The 16928-nt window shown below is 43.1% G+C and overlaps 1 protein-coding gene across 4 annotated transcripts in view; it reads left to right on the forward strand.

Moving 5' to 3' along the window:
* Positions 1-12434, forward strand: part of LOC101006089 (putative adhesion G protein-coupled receptor E4P) — a 53624-nt gene extending 41190 nt beyond the window's left edge. For 3 of the 4 annotated variants that reach the window (XM_031660042.1, XM_031660043.1, XM_031660041.1), the window contains 6 exons: positions 2911-3146; positions 4848-4914; positions 5487-5578; positions 8757-8937; positions 11170-11265; positions 12293-12434. In XM_031660042.1, coding sequence (XP_031515902.1) covers positions 2911-3146; positions 4848-4914; positions 5487-5578; positions 8757-8937; positions 11170-11265; positions 12293-12418 — 798 coding nt within the window. In that variant the 3' untranslated portion in view covers positions 12419-12434. Of the gene's footprint in view, positions 1-2910; positions 3147-4847; positions 4915-5486; positions 5579-8756; positions 8938-11169; positions 11266-11555; positions 11666-12292 lie in introns of all 4 variants that reach the window. The other variant, XR_004180411.1, reaches the window with a different exon arrangement.
* Positions 12435-16928: the final 4494 nt, after the last annotated feature.

A 16928-nucleotide genomic window follows, 5' to 3' on the forward strand; every position in this document is an offset into this window, starting at 1 on the left:
AGAATTCTCTTTCGTCTAGGGCTCATTTGGCCCCATTCATGATATAATACTCTCCTGATAATTTTACCTGAAATTCTGGATGTTAAGAGAGTCTACATACAGAGAGCCTGTTTACAGAAAATCTGCTCTAACATACAGGAAATCTGTATATTAAACTTCCCTAACACACAGAACTTCAGGTAAAATTGGGTAATAGGAACAAACCATTTGGATAATAGGAACAAGCTATTTCCAGTCCTGTGTGAACTCAGAAGATGTTCTGCCTACTCCTTCTTAGAAGTCTTTTCCTAGTTTTGGTCAGTCTCTTTGCAAGCATTTGCTGGTAAGTAACCAGACCCTCTGCCGGTCTCTCCGCTTCCCCACTTCCCATCCCCACTGTCGCTCCCTACCCCGTGGTGTTTGGCCTCAAAAATTCTTTTCTAGAAGGATATCAACCATGTTGGATTAGGAGCTCACCCTGGTTTAGTATGACCTGCTGTTAAGTAATTATATCTGCAAGACCATTTTTCCAAATAAGCTCACATTCTGAGATATTGGGGGTTAGGACTTCAATATATGAATCTGGGGAGGGAAGACAAAATTCAATGCTTAACAGTCTTTTTTTTTTTTTCTTTTTTCTTTTCTTTTTTTTGAGACAGAGTCATGCTCTGTCACTCAGGCTGGAGTGCAGTGGCGTGATCTCAACTCACTGCAACCTCCACCTCCAGGGTTCAAGTGATTCTCCTGCCTCAGTCCCCTGAGCAACTGGAATTACAGGCACCCACCACCACGTCTGGCTAATTTTTAAAATATTTTTAGTAGAGACGGAGTTTCACCATGAGCAACAAGAGCAAAACTCTTGTTTCACTCTGACCTCATGTGATCCACCCGCCTCAGCCTCCCAAAGTGCTGGGATTACAGGCGTGAGCCACTGCACCGAGCCGTCTCCTCATACTTTGCACTTTATTTCCTCAATTCAGCAAGACTGCTGGACTTTTGGGGCATTACTTCTCCCTGAAGAGTGACCCGTAGACTCTCTTCAGGTAGTGAGTAGATGACCTGAGAAAGTTAACTCATTTTTTCCTCCTTTTTTTTTGAGATGGAGTTTCGCTCTTGTTGTCCAGGCTGGGGTGCAATGGCGCGATCTTGGCTTACTGCAACCTCTGCCTCCTGGGTTCAAGTTATTCTCCTGCCTCAGCCTCCAGAATAGCTGGGATTATAAGCATGAGCCACCACACCCAACTAATTTTGTATTTTTAGTAGAGATGGGGTTTCTCCATGTTGGTCAGGCTGGTCTCGAACTCCTTACCTCAGGAGATCTGCCCATCTGGGCCTCCCAAAGTGCTGGGATTATAAGCATGAGCCACTGTGCTCCGCCTTTCCCTCCTTTTAGAGATCACGGTAAACATAAGTACTCAATGCCTATTCTCCAATATCTGTAATTCATAATGTCACACATGTCATTTAGCATTTAGTTTTTTAATATGGGAGGGTAAATCCCATCCTCATTATGTTATCACAATTAGAAATGGAAGCTTATTCCGCACATGGAATGGAAAATTTTGTGTCTGTGAACACATCTAGAGAATTATGAGAAATCATGAAGCATGACTTCTATAAAAGTATATTCATTTGCTTTGGCTGCCATAACAAGGTACCACAAACAGGGTGATTTAAACAATGGAAATTAATTTTCTCATAATTCTGGAGGCTCATGGTCTGAGATCAAGATGTCAGCAGGATTGGCTTTTTTTGAGGCCCTTTTCCTTGGCTTGTTGATGGCCGTCTTCTCCCTGTGTTCTCACTTGGTCATCCATTTGCATGTGTCTGCACTCTAATCTCCTATTTTTTTATTTTTATTTATTATTATTTTTAAGATGGAGTTTCACTCTTGTTGCCCGGGCTATGGTGCAATCTCAGCTCACTGCAATCTCCACCTCCCGGGTTCAAGCGATTCTCCTGCTTCAGCCTCCCTAGTAGCTTGGATTACAGGCATGTGCCACCACGCCCAGCTAATTTTTGTATTTTTAGTAGAGACGGGGTTTCTCCATGTTGGTCAGGCTGGTCTTGAACTCCCAACCTCAAATGATCCATCCTCCTCTATGTACATCGAAAAATAGGAGATTTTTAGATGTACATAACTCGTATTGGATTAGGGCCCACATATCTGAACTTATTTTAACTTAATGATCTCTTGGAGAGCCCTGTCTCCAAGTACACTCACCTTCTGTGGTACTGGGGATTAGAACATCAGCGCATGATTTTTTTTTTTTTTTTTTTGAGATGGAATCTCACTCTTTTCATGCAGGCTGGAGTGCAATGGCGCAATATCAGCTCACTGCAACCTCTGCCTCCTCCCAGGTTCAAGCGATTGTCCTGCCTCAGCCTCCCGAGTAGCTGGGATTACAAGCATGCGCCACTACACCTGGCTAATTTTTGTATTTTTAGTAGAGATGAGGTTTTACCATGTTGGCCAGGCTGGTCTCAAACTCCTGACCTCAGGTGATCCACCCACCTCGGCCTCCCAAAATGCTGGGGATTACAGGCGTGAGCCACCGCACCTTGCCAATAGATGTGTTTTTAAGAGTTTCCGCTATGGACATTTGGAGCTCAATTCCACCGAGGATCCCCAGGGGGCAGTGTAGAGAACATGTCTTAGATATTAGTGGATTCTACCAATTTTTGTTTATTATACATTTGGGGGCTGTTCCCACGACATGTATTCCTTGGGTTTCTACCCTGCTCTATGCATGATGTAAACAGACTTCAATAAGTAGCAGAAGTCCTCAGAAAATGTTTAGCCCCCAGGCAAAATGTTATAGATGCTCAAATAGAAATTCCAGGCAGCATCCAGGAAATGCTACGTGCTGAGCATATAATCAGGTACAGACCACATCTGCTGTACACCCCTGACTCTTCTGTTCCCTTCAGGTGCTGTGCTCCGTCATTGCAGGGCTGCTGCACTTCCTCTACCTGGCTTGCTTCACCTGGATGCTCCTGGAAGGGCTGCACCTCTTCCTCACCGTCAGGAACCTCAGGGTGGCCAACTACACCAGCATGGGCAGATTCAAGAAGAGGTTCATGTACCCTGTAGGCTACGGGATCCCAGCTGTGATTATTGCTGTGTCTGCAATAGTTGGACCCCAGAATTATGGAACATTTACTCAGTAAGCATAATGCGTGTCTTTAGGATGGTGGTAGCAATGGCCATGGCTCCTGCGTGACTTAAAATCAAAATGTTTTCTTAGTCCATCTTTTCTTTTTTTTGAGATGGAGTTTTGCTCTGGTTGCCCAGGCTGGAGTGCAATGGTGAGGTCTTGGCTCACTGCAACCTCTATCTCCCGGATTCAAGTTATTCTCTTGCCTCAGCTTCCCAAGTAGCTGGGACTACAGGCGCCTGCCACCATGCCCAGCTTATTTTTGTATTTTTAGTGGAGACAGGGTTTCACCATGTTGGCTAGCCTGGTCTCGAACTCCTGACCTCAGGCGACCCACATGCCTCGGCCTCCCAAGGTGCTGGGATTATAGGCATGAACCTTCGCACTCAGCCCTTAGTCCATCCTTTAATTGCCAATTATACTTCAAACCAGTCCTTCCTTAAGCCTGAATTCTGTTTTCTCTTGAAAATCCCCAGAGCAGTGGTTCTCAGCATCTTTGAGGTTGGATCCTTTTGAGAATTTTGTTGAAAGTCAAAGCCCCTTTCCTCAGACAAATGGACATAAAAACAAAATTTTGAATACAACTTCAGTTAATTCTGAGACAGGAACAGCAGATTCCGGCCAGGCACAGTGACTCACACCTGTAATCCCAGCACTTTGGGAGGCCGAGACGGGCGGATCACGAGGTCAGGAGATTGAGACCATCCTGGCTAACCCGGTGAAACCCCGTCTCTACTAAAAAGTACAAAAAACTAGCCGGGCGACATGGCAGGCGCCTGTAGTCCCAGCTACTCGGGAGGCTGAGGCAGGAGAATGGCGGGAACCCGGGAGGCGGAGCTTGCAGTGAGCCGAGATCGCGCCACTGCACTCCAGCCTGGGCGGCAGAGCGAGACTCCGTCTCAAAAAAAAAAAAAAAAAAAAGGTATGCTACCTTTGCCATCATAAGCCAAGAAAGAATACACATTGTTTGGACAACAGAGTACCTGATGCATGGAATATGCTTAATTAGAGTTAGTTTTTATAGCTGTAGTTAAGTTATTGTTTTTACTCTCTCAATATAGCAATCATTATCAACTTGCTAACTACATTTATTACCATGAACTCATTGCTAGGAACTGTAGTCAAAACCTTTAAGCACATTATGTTCTTTAATCTTTCCTACAAGTTCTATATGAAGGCAGTGACAAAATTCTGATGAAAAAAAATCAAAGGATATCCAAATAGAGAGATATTCTATGTTCATGGATAAGAAGACTCAACGTTGTCAAGATGGCAGTTCTTCCCAACTTGATCTATAGATCCAACACATTCCAAATCAAAATCCCAGAAAATTATTTTGTGGATATTGACACATTGATTCTGAAGTTTAGATAAAGGAGGCAAAAAACCTAGAATGGCCGACACTGTTTAGAAGGAGAACAACGAAGACAGAGAACTGACATTCCCTGACTTCAAGCCTCAGTAGAGAGCTACAGTCATCATTTAATCTTTCCAGTACTTTGATCAGCTCTATTATACACTTGAAAAAACTCAGCCTCAGAGCATGCACCTGCGTCAAATGAGAACTCACATCTGACTCCATCTAAAATTCAGGATTCTGAGCGAAGCAACTCCTGGCCCTGTTCAGATCTTGCACCAGGAGCCTGCATTCAAGGTCTCTGCCTTCTCCCAGGGAAGAGGCAGCTAATGCTTCTCTCTCTTTCTCAACAGCTGTTGGCTCAAGCCTGATAAAGGATTCATCTGGAGCTTCACGGGGCCAGTGGCAGTCATTATCTTGGTAGGTGATAATTATTTATGGGTGCGCCGGCCCTGGGTTGACCAAGCATATAAAATGTTTTTCTTATCTAAGGGGAAATGAGATGAAGATAAGAAATACAGCCCAATGTGATCAATCCCTCTTCCCGAAAGTACTGTCTTCACTTTTCTTTCCTTGGATTCCCCCTGGCTCACTTGTTGTTTGATGTAATAATATCATCTCTCCTGGGACTTCTTTTTCAAAATGCTGTTATTCATTCATTCAACAAATATTTAATGGTTGGCCTCTCTACACAGGGCGACATGGTTTCCTGTTTGCCAGAAACTTTCTGATGATGCCTGTTCCCTGGTAGAGACATTAATAGCACCCTTCCACTTTCAAAGTGTCCTGGTTTGAATGATAAATTGTATCGTCACCAAATGCTACAGGGTATATGCTGTGTGTTGCACATAATGGACCAGAACATATGTGTGTACCATCTTTATAAAACCTGTGTCTTTTGGGAAAAGATTCTTAGGTCCCCCTGAAATTAGACTGTATAAAATGACTTCAAAAGAAAATTCCAAATCACTTTTTTCATGCGGTTCCCACAGATAAACCTGGTGTTCTACTTCCAAATTCTGTGGATTTTGAGAAGCAAACTTTCCTCCCTCAATAAAGAAGTTTCCACCATTCAGGATACCAGGTAAGAGGGCATCAGAATCCGTGGTACCCACACGTTATTCCTACATGATCACTCTTTTGGGAAAGAAAGAACCCACGCAGAAATATGATATGAATTACCCTGGTATACGATAAAGGGTATGTGAAGGACAATTTATAGAAGAAATAGAAACTCTGATTTTCAGGTAACTTCATTTCCTTATTCAGTAAATATTCATGCTGAATGCGGTGACTGACACTTGTAATCCCAGCACTTAGGGAGGCTGAGGTGACAGGACTGTTTGAGTCTAGCTGCTCAAGACCAGCCGGGCAACATATTGAGACCCCTGTCTCTACAACAAAGTTACAAAATTGGCTGTGCATAGTGGCGTGTGTCTGCAGTCCCAGCTATTTGGGAGGCTGCAAAAGGAGAATCACTTGATCCAAGGAGGTTGAGGCTGCAGTGAGCTATGATCACGTCACTGTACTCCATCCTGGGCAACAGAGCGAGACTGTCTCAAAAAAAAAAGTAAAAGAAACATTCATCAAGTGCCTCCTTAGTATAACATACTCTTCCAAGAGTATCAACATCCTCCTCCCACTCCACCAAGAGCCCATATACCTCTGGACTCTGTTTTCTTTCTCTTTCTTTCTTTCCTTTTTTTTTTTTTTTTTTTTTTTTTTTGAGACTGAGTGTCACTCTATCACCTAGGCACGATTGTGTCCAGTGGCACGATCTCGACTCACTGCAACCTCCATCTCCCGGGTTCAAGCAATTCTCCTGGGTTCAAGCAATTCTCCTGTCTCAGCCTCCTGAGTAGCTGGGACTACAGGTGCATAGCACCACCACCGGCTAATTTTTGTATTTTTAGTAGAGATGGGGTTTTACCATGTTGGTCAGGCTGGTCTCGAACTCCTGACCTCAGACGATCCACCTGCCTCAGCCTCCCAAAGTGCTGAGATTACAGGCATGAGCCACCGCACCTGACCTGGACTCCATTTCTTTGGTTGTAGTAACTCAATTCTCATGGGTACCAATCTACGCTATTAAAAATAATGATGACAAAAACTAATGTTCAATAGAATCTTGATAGATGCTGGACATTTATCAATATTATTTCATGGCATGCTAATACTTTCAACCTGTGGGGTGAATGCTACTAATACCCTCATTGATAATATGAGCCCACAGCTCACCTTACCCAAGGGTGGGTAAGGATCTTGCCTTGGTGAGTCATGTGTATGAAAATTAAAAAGACTATCTGTCTAATTTCAAGCCCTGTCTCTAGTCTCCTCTACTTAGTAAACCAGTCTGACATTTCTTAGCCTTGCTTTCCTCAATTATTGAGGGTCAAAGTGCCACCCTCCTTGGTGGTTCCCCATCCCCCTATTTCTCAATTCCTTACCCTCTAAGGGCTCACTTCTTCCTTAGAACTGCAAGCAGCAAGCTCCATGTCTGACCTCATCCCCAGCAGCCATGCCCTGTTGCCAACCTCTTCCTCTTGCTGGTGAATAGACAGTTATCCTGTTGTGCTACACTAGGTTAATGTCATACTTTGGGGTAGAGATTAACTATCTCATCTATTTCCTAAGTAATAAATCCGAGGTTAACACTGACATGGTGGAAACATCGTGCTCTTTCAATAGGAAGGACTTGGATTCTAGAAATTTCAAACATCATGGCAGGAAGGGGAGGCTGGATAAGAGGAGTTGAGAGACTTGTTCCAGATCTGTTAAAAGTCCCCAACCACTTGAGTCCCTTTGCCTCCTAAGCTCCAGAATAAACCATAGTGCTATCGAATCCCATAACTGGCTGGGCACAGTGGTTCACGTCTGTAATCCCAGCACTTTGGGAAGCTGAGGCGGGTGGACCATAAGGTCAAGAGATCGAGACCATCGTGGCCAACGTGGCAAAACCCCATCTTTACTAAAAATACAAAAATTAGCTGGGCGTGGTGGTGGGCACCTGTAGTCCCAGCTACTCAGGAGGCTGAGGCAGGAGAATCGCTTGAACCTGGGAGGCGGAGGTTGCAGTGAGCCGAGATTGCACCACTGCTCTCCAGCTTGGGCAACAGAGCAAGACTCCATCTCAAAAAGAAACAAAAATCGCGTATTTATGACTCCCTTTGCCTGCACCTTGGCTCTGTCCTCTTCTCCCTGCAGACTGACTTCCCACAGCTGATGAACAGGGCGGAGCCACCCCAAAGGGGTCTCACAGATGCATTCTCCAAGCCTCTTACTTCAAATGCTTAAGACAGAAAATCTGGTTGGCTGGGGGGAAAATGCATTGATTGACTTCTTATAGGTCAGGTGTCTACTCTGGGGTAACTGGCTATGGTCAGTGGGGATGAAGCCATATGGTACCCTTTAGGTCAAAGAGAAAGTTGTCATGGGAGAATCCTGATATACCAGTGATTATGCTGTCTCCTAAATGTAGACATAGGTAGGTTTTCTGTCATTTCTATAAGTATATATCTTTCTGTAAGCGTAAATGGAAGGAGGACTGGATATAAGAAAAATCACCAAGCTAGATTGCAGTTGTGGAAAACCTAGGAACCAAATCAGGAGCAGGAAGGACTGATTAGCAAGTTTATCACAAACCATAATATGTATTGAGTATTTACTTTGTGCTAGGCATTGTTCTAAGGACTGGAGATAAAGCAGTGAGTAAAACAGACCAAAATCCCTGCCCTCATAGAGTTTATATTCCCAGGGGGTAACGCAAAAAGTAAAAAGTGAAGTCTCATACACACACACACACACACACACACACACTCTCACACACACTCATTAGCTCTCCCAGCCAGCTGCCATCAACAATCCAACTCCATTATATGAAACACAGTATTTTTTGTGTGAAGAAACTCAACATTATGTTATGTTCTAAAGTCAGGAATTCACCATTATTCAAATTTTTAAATACAGATTTCTAGAAGGCATTTTCCCATAAATCTTCCAAAAAGTCTAGGCAGAAGACATGCAGATAAATCAAATTATTTTCAACGGTAGGGAAAAAGCACTATTCTCAGTGATTTGCCATGATTGAAACCATGGGTTCCACTTCATCCTCAAGCTGTGTGACCTTGTTGTATATGTCACTTAACTGCATGAAGCTGTTGTGAGGTTTAAATAAGGGAAAGCATTTAGTTAGCACTAACGTTAACTACACTTGTGGTGAATACCTGGTAAACTGTAGTTATTATTACTTTTATTCCCTGCAGAGTCATGACATTTAAAGCCATTGCTCAGCTATTTATCCTGGGCTGTTCTTGGGGCCTTGGTCTTTTTATGGTTGAAGAAGTAGGGAAGACGATTGGATCAATCTTTGCATACTCATTCACCATCATCAACACTCTTCAGGGAGCATTGCTGTTTGTGGTACACTGTCTCCTTAATCGCCAGGTAAGGCTACTTATTTTGTCTGTCATCAGCCTAGTCCCAAAGTCTAATTGAATGGTTGTTCACATTCTCACTCTTCTCTGACCTTTTATAATTGTATTTTGGGGTCTTCTTGATTTGAAGATGAGGGCTTAGGTGTTGCTGGGGTATGCTATATCCTGTGAGTTTCATCTGTTTGGCATCATATCTCTGAAGAGCATGGATCAGTCAGGATAAGATGGATTATGCTGCAATAACAAATAGCCCCTTGCCTCCCACACTCAGTCTTAGCAACTTACAACAATAAATGTTTATTTCTTGCTTGTGCTACATAAGTACATCGTCTTTCCTCTGGGGTGCAGGCTGAAGGTGTGACCTCTTTAGAACATTGATGGTTTCATGGCACAGGAAAAGGAGATTGTGGGAAAGCACAGCTTAGCTCTCTTAAAGCTTCTACCTAGTAGTGATGCACCTCTGTTCTGCTCTCATTTAATTGGTCAAAGCGAGTCACATGGCCATACCTCAGTTCACCAAGAAGGGGATGAATAATCCTCCTGTAGTGAGGAGCACTACAGGAAGTGATGCTGAAATATGTGGTATAATCTACCATAAACTCAAAGAGACTTCAAGTCTAATCCCAGTTCCTCCACTGAGTATGTGGCTGTGTGACTCTGGGTAAACTTCCCATCCTTTCTGAGCATCATCTGTAGTTTTCTCATCTGCAAATGTGGTGATGCCTTCATTACCGGGTTGAATATTTAAATGAATCAGTGCAATCTCCTAGCATAGTCCTTAGTACACATTAAGATCTCAGTGAGTGTCGTTATTTCAATTTTACTCTCCATAGAAAATTAGGACCAGTTCTCCTGTCATTTTCCCTTTGCTGTTGAATAAAACTACAAGCAGTTAAAACGCTAGTGGCAAAATGCTATCTTAACATGTCATTAATTTCTCTTCAATCTTTTAGTGCCTTAATGCTTGATACTTCTCACTCACAGAAGAAATAAAATCAGTTTTAGCATGTTAAGGAGGTTAGAGGAAGGCAATTCTTGGAATCATGGAGGATGGGTGAGTGTAATGGCTAGCGTCAGGGCTCTGAATAAAGATGACAAGGTTTTGAGTCCTGGCTGTGTGACCTTGGGCATGTCAATTTACCTGCAAGAGTCTCAACTTCTTCATCTTTAATTGTGGGTAGAAGAAATGTCTTTCTCACTCCATTTATGTAAGAATTAAATGATATATTGCATATACAGTGTATTGAATATAGCTAGTGTTCAACAAATGGTGACCTTCACCATCATATAATCACCAACACTCCCACCATTATCATCTAACCATCATCACAATAGTCACTTTTATCATTACCACCTTATCATCTTTATCATAATCACCTTCACCATCACCACCTTCATTACCTTTATCACACCTTCATCATCTTTACTATTATCACCATCACCATCATCACCATTACCATAACCTTTAATATCACCCTTATCATCACTAGCATCACCACCACCTTTATCATCACTTTCACCATCATCACCTACATCACCATCTTCATGATCATCACCATCATCACCATTACCATCACCTTCATCATCACCTTCACATTACTTTCATCAACATCACTATCACCACCGTCACCATGACCTTCATCATCACCTTCACTACCATCACCTTCATCATCACCATCATCACCTTCATCATGATCATTTTCATCATCATCACCATCATCACCGTTACTTTTACCATTGTCCGTTCCATTATCATCAACTTCATCATCATCACCTTCACCATCATCATCACTATCACCTTCATTATCATCATCTTCATTATCATCACCCTCACCATCATCACCATTACCATCAACGTCACCATCACCAATATCATTACCTTTATCACCTTCATCATCATCACCTTCATCATCACCATCATCACCATTACCATCACCTTCATCATCATCACCATCATCATCTTAATTACCTTCATTACCACCACCACCAACAGTCACCTTCATCACCATCATCATCATCATCTATTGAGTCCTATAGTGTCTGATATTTAATACACACCTTTTTTTACAGCTGAGAAGTTTGAGTTTAAATAAAATGAATCAACATAAGCATGGCCAAGATTATATGGAAAACTAGAAAGAGAGTAGGGCTTGGTGTCTTTATCTTTAACCTCCCATTTTAGGATCCTTTCTCCTAAACTGAGCCCTGGATGTAACATGGACCTCTCTACTCAAATTTCCAGGTGCGAATGGAATACAAAAAATGGTTTAGTGGGATGCGGAAAGGAGTAGAAACTGAAAGCACTGAGATGTCTCGCTCTACTACCCAAACCAAAACGGTAAGATCAGCCCTTTCTGAGTTCCTTATTGGAACCCAACATCTCATGCCTCTGGAAGCTTCCTGGCTCTTTGATTTCTTTCTCATTCTCTTTTTCACTATCTCTCTTTGTCGCTCCCTTCCTCCTTCTCTCTTTTCTGACTCTCTGATCCATTCTTTCTATCCCTCCCTCCTTCTCTTCCTCTCTCTTTTCATTTCTTCCTTCAACAAATATCCAAAGGATATTTAACATTTTAAAAAATTTATTAGCTACACTCATTTAACAAATATTTATTGTCCGGCACTGTTTAGGTGCCGGAGAACCAACAGTGGACACATTGACAGTACTCCTTGACCTCACAGAGCTAACATTCTAGTTGGGTGAGGGGACTGACAACAGACCTCAAAAAGTGAATTTTATGGTATGTTACAAAGTGATAAATGCTTCAGAAAAAAATAGAGCAATGGAGAGCAGCCAGGAATGACAGGGTGGGAGGATTCCAGTTTTAAATAAGGTGACTACAAGAAGTTGGCACTTGACCAAAAATTTGAAGGCTGTGTATGATAAAAACGACCTCTGGTTTGTGAAATTATCTAGATTTGGAGGACTAGGAAGAGATTTTTGGTCAGAAACCACAGATTCCTGAGTGCTGTGACTCATGAAACTGGGTTTACCCCTAGAGGGCATCCTGAATGCTAAGACCATGGAGCTGTTGCAAAGATATGAGCTTTATTTGGGACAGAGAGCTTCTTAGCTAGGGTAGCACCTCTCATCGTGAGGATTAAATGATGTCAAATAAGCACGTAGAAGGCTGCCTGGCACCACAGGAAGCCCCTGTAAACGTTTGTGAAAAGATAAAATAAAATAACCATTATTAGATGGTGGAGCTCTTTTGGAGGAGGGTGGGAAGTGGTAATGTCAGATATTGAGCTTTGGATCTTACAGAAATCCTAGCTTGTCATCTCTGGGCAGGTTAGAAGTTTTAGTTAATTTCTGAGGTATTACATTCTCTTTTACCTTTTCTCCTTATTATCTTTCCCCTAAGTAGGAAGAAGTGGGGAAGTCCTCAGAATTCATTCATAAAGGAGACACTCCATCATCATCTGCAGTTTCAAGCAAGCAACCACAGCCACAGGTTCATCTCGTCTCTGTTGATTGGCTAAAGGTGAACTGACCTGGCAAATGCCATGGCAATGACCCAGAAGTTACCATTCCTTTCCGTTTGTCTATGGCGCCCCTGTGGTCACACACAGATTGGACAAATGCTACTATTTCTAGCTTTCCTGTGAAAAGTCCAGGCTCATTCACCTATTTTGGCTTTTTATCTTCATAGAAAGAGCAAGACATTTGGGAGAATTCTTAGCTCCGGAGTCCAATAGTGTGGCACATGCAATGAAGTGTCTGAAGGATGCATTTTAAAGATGGCGGGCGGGAGAAGTGGATTTTCTTCTTGTAGTTACTGCCACCTTGCCAGAAAATCACTAACTGGAATCTGGATTCAGTTCATAGTTCCCTTTCTGGCCTCTCTGCTGTATTTTATGCTCCCAAAGATCTTACATCGTCACTCCACATTCACATAATTCAGCAATTTCCATGCGGTTCAATATTAAAGAGGGTGTTGCATTTCGCAATACAAAAAGGTATCATCATTTCAGCTTAGGGGTGCATTGTCATTGGACAGGCTCTTTTGTCCAAGACACTGGCATTTTCCCCATTTTCTTTGCCTGAGACTTTTTTTTTTTTTTTTTTTTTTTTGACAGAGTTTTGCACTTGTTGCCCAGGCTGGAATGCAGTGGTGCCATCTCGGTTCACTGCAACCTCCGCTTCCTGGGTTCAAGAGATTCTCCTGCCTCAGCCTCCCGAGTAGCTGGGATTACAGTCGGCCGCCACAACGCCTGGCTCATTTTTTGTATTTTTAGTAGAGACAGGGTTTCACCATTGTTGGCCAGGCTAGTCTTGAACTCCTGACCTCAGGTGATCCAGCCACTTTGGCCTCCCAAAGTGTTGGCATTACAGGCGTGAGCCACCGAGCCCGGCCTGCCTGAGACTTCTCGAACCTGCATGTACACATGGGTTAAAGATCATTTTGTTTTCTTAGTGTCTTCTTGAACATGTCCCAGTACAAAATGTCCAGAAACAATAACCGTGGGGCATTCAGACTCATTTTTTCATTTTACCATTTCTAATGACTTTTGCAAAGTTCCTGGCTTTTAGGTATGGTTTTCAGCGCATTAGTAAATGTGTGGATGATTGTTATGACAGAATAGCTCCAAAAAGATTTTAAATGCGAATGACTGTCAATGTTAAAATAGGCAAGAATCATCATCATTTATTTGAAGAAATTTCAAACCAGTTGCGGTGGCTCATGCCTGTAATCCCAGCACTTTGGGAGGCTGCGGTAGGAGGATTGCTTGAGGCCAGGAGTTTGGGACGCCCTGGAAAACACAGTGAGACCCCATATCTACAAACAATTTATGAAATTAGCTAAGCATAGTGGTGTGTTCCTGTAATCCCCGCAACCAGGAGGCTGAGGCAGTAGGATTGCTTGAGCCCCAGGAATTCGAGGCTGTAGTGAGCTATGATTGCACCACTGCACTCCAGCCTGGGAGGCCGTGATACTCTGTCTTATAAAAAAAAAAAAGAAAAAGAAAAAGAAAAAGAAAAAGAAAATCATGTGAGGTCTTCTTTTGGGGTTGCAGAAAAAGGGTTGAGGACTTTTCTGCTTAATTAATGCAAACGTCTCCTCCCTAGATGTAAACAGCGTAGTGTACATCCACTCCACCTGCTGGCTTTGAAGTGATGTAATTCCTTTGGAAAAGAAAAAATGTAGGGATATTCACATGGTTGCAAAATGTGTGCATGCTGCGCAACTTTTTGTTTTGCATAATTTCAAATTTACACGAATAAAGGCTGCGTAAAATGCGATCTTCCTGGGCAGGTGACAAACTCTTGTGCTGAATTCCTACTCATGTTGCTATTGCTCTCTGGTCCTTGGCGGATGAAGAAAGACAGAATAAATAAGCCATGTATTGTAAGTGCTGCAGGTTTGAATTCAGACTCCTCTATTGGCCATTTTCCCTCCCTTCCAACTTGAAAGCTTCCTTCCTTCCTTCCTTCCTTCCTTCCTTCCTTCCTTCCTTCCTTCCTTCCTTCCTTCCTTCTTCCTTCCTTCCTTCCTTCCTTCCCCCCCTTTCTCCTTCCTTCCTTCCTTCTTTCTTTTCTTTTCTTTTCTTTTTTTTTTTCTCTCTCTCTCTCTCTTTCTTTCTTGTTTTTTTGTTTTGTTTTTGTGGGGTTTCACTCATGTTGCCCACGCTGGAGTGCAATGGCGCAATCTCGGCTCACCGCAACCTATGCCTCCCAGGTTCAAGTGATTCTCCTGCCTCTGCCTCCCGAGTACCTTGGATTACAGGCATACACCACCATGCCCGCCCAGCTAATTTTGTATTTTTAGTAGAGATGGAGTTTCTCCATGTTGGCCAGGCTGATCTCGAACTCCTGACCTGAGGTGATTCACCTGCCTCAGCCTCTCAAAGTGCTGAGATTACAGGTGTGAGCCACCGTGCCCAGTAGGCTCCTTTCTTTCTTTCCTGCCTCTCCCATTCTTTTCCACTCTTTTTAAGAGCCAGTCCGGCTTCTGCTTCCTTCAAAATCAATTTCTTATTCAGGCTTTCAAATAAATCCATCTTTTTTTCTTTTTTTCTTTTTTCTTTTTTGAGATGGAGTCTTGCTGTGTGGCTAGGCTGGAGTGCAATGACACCATCTCGGCTCACTGCAACGTACGCCTTCCAGGTTCAAGCAATTCTCCTGCCTCAGCCTCCAGAGTATCTGGGACTACAGGCATGTGCCAGCATGCCCAGCTAATTTTTCTATTTTTAGTAGAGACAGAGTTTCACCATGTTGGCCAGGTTGGTCTTGAACTCCTGACCTCGTGATCCACCCGCGTCAGCCTGTCAGCCTCCTAAAGTGCTGGGATTACAGGTGTGAGCCACTGCGCCTGGCCAAATAAATCCATCTTTTAAACTCAATTTATTCAGGCCTGTACGACATGACTTACCCCTCCACGTGGCGTGCTGTTTCACAAATGATGTTGTGTGTGTTTGTAAATCATGCCTCCCTGAATTATAAAATTTGTGAAGGCAAGAATGGCAGAGATGATACAGTAAATATTCTTGGCCTCCACCATGCCTGGCCTGTAATGGTTTATTTTTTACAGTTTGGGAAAGTTTTGGCAGCCTTTGTACAGTGAAAAATGTTTGTCTTTAATCAAACACTAAGGGGAACATATAAATTTCTTCCCACTTATAACCTACTGCTAATTTTAAAGGCACTTACATAGTAGAGTGTTAAAATTTTAGCTCAAATATATTCATTACAGTGTTGTTTATAGTGCTGAAAATTTAGAAATGATACAAACTGGGATTAAATACTTTATGACACAAGAACACCCCAGATTACCATGAAGACCTTCAAAAAAAGAAAAAAATAAAGAAGTTTTAAAATATTTGGGGCTAGGTGCAGTGGCTCATGCCTGTAATCCCAGCATTTTAAGAGGCTGAAGCAGGAGGACTGCTTGAGTTCAGGAGTTCAAGGACAGCCTGGGTAACATAGTGAGACCACCCCTCGATCCCATTTCTATAAAATTTTTTTAAAAATTAGCCAGGCATAGTAGTGGGCACCTGTAGCTCCAGCTACTAGGCTGAGGTGGAAGGATCACTTGAGTGCAGGAGTTTGAAGCATAGTGAGCTATGACTGTGCCGACTGCGCTGCAGCCTGGGTGAAAGAGTGAGATCTGTCACTAAATAATAATAATAATTGGCTGGGCGCAGTGGCTCATGCCTGTAATCCCAGCACTTTGGGAGGCCGAGGTGGGCAGATCACCTGAGGTCAGGAGTTCAAGACCAGCCTGGTCAACATGATGAAACCCCGTCTCTACTAAAAACACAAAAATTAGCCAGGTGTGGTGGTGGTTGCCTGTGATCCCAGATGCTCGGGAGGCTGAGGCAGGAGAATCGTTTGCATCCGGGAGGCAGAGGTTGCAGTGAGCCAAGATCATGCCACTGCACTCTGGCCTGGGCAACAGAGTGAGACTCTTGTCAAAAAAAAAAAAAAAAATTAAGGATGGGTAGAGATAACTGTGACAGAGCAAATCCTAAATCCTAGCCAAGTCACTAGAAAGTTTCTAGAAAAAAGGGAGGTCTTAGTTACCTGAAGGACCCCAGAAAACCAAAGCACTTTCCAAAGGGTGTTGTCATCAAGTGCGTCAACCCTCCAGGAAGCGTTAGAGTTCTGCTACATCAAACGTCCTCCTACTTACCAACATAATTCTTTTTAAATGTTTGTGCCAAAGTAGCTTGTCTGTCTATGCACCATCTTGGTTCCCTGGGACTCTCATTACAGTTTTACTGACCATTTCTTTAAAATCACGAAGAGTCTTTGTCCTAGGGTAAATCAGTCAGACAGGCAACAAATCATTTATTTTTTATTTTTATTCTTATTTTGTTTTTGAGACGGAGTCTCGCTCTGTCACCCAGGCTGGAGTGCGGTGGCGCGATCTTGGCTGACTGCAAGCTCCACCTCCCAGGTTCACGCCGTTCTCCTGCCTCAGCCTCCCGAGTAGCTGGGACTACAGGCGCCGCCACCATGCCCGGCTAATTTTTCTATTTTTTAGTAGAGACAGGGTTTCA

This window comes from Papio anubis, chromosome 20 (genome assembly GCF_008728515.1).
Source record: "Papio anubis isolate 15944 chromosome 20, Panubis1.0, whole genome shotgun sequence".
In the NCBI taxonomy this organism is placed as follows: Eukaryota; Metazoa; Chordata; class Mammalia; order Primates; family Cercopithecidae; genus Papio; species Papio anubis.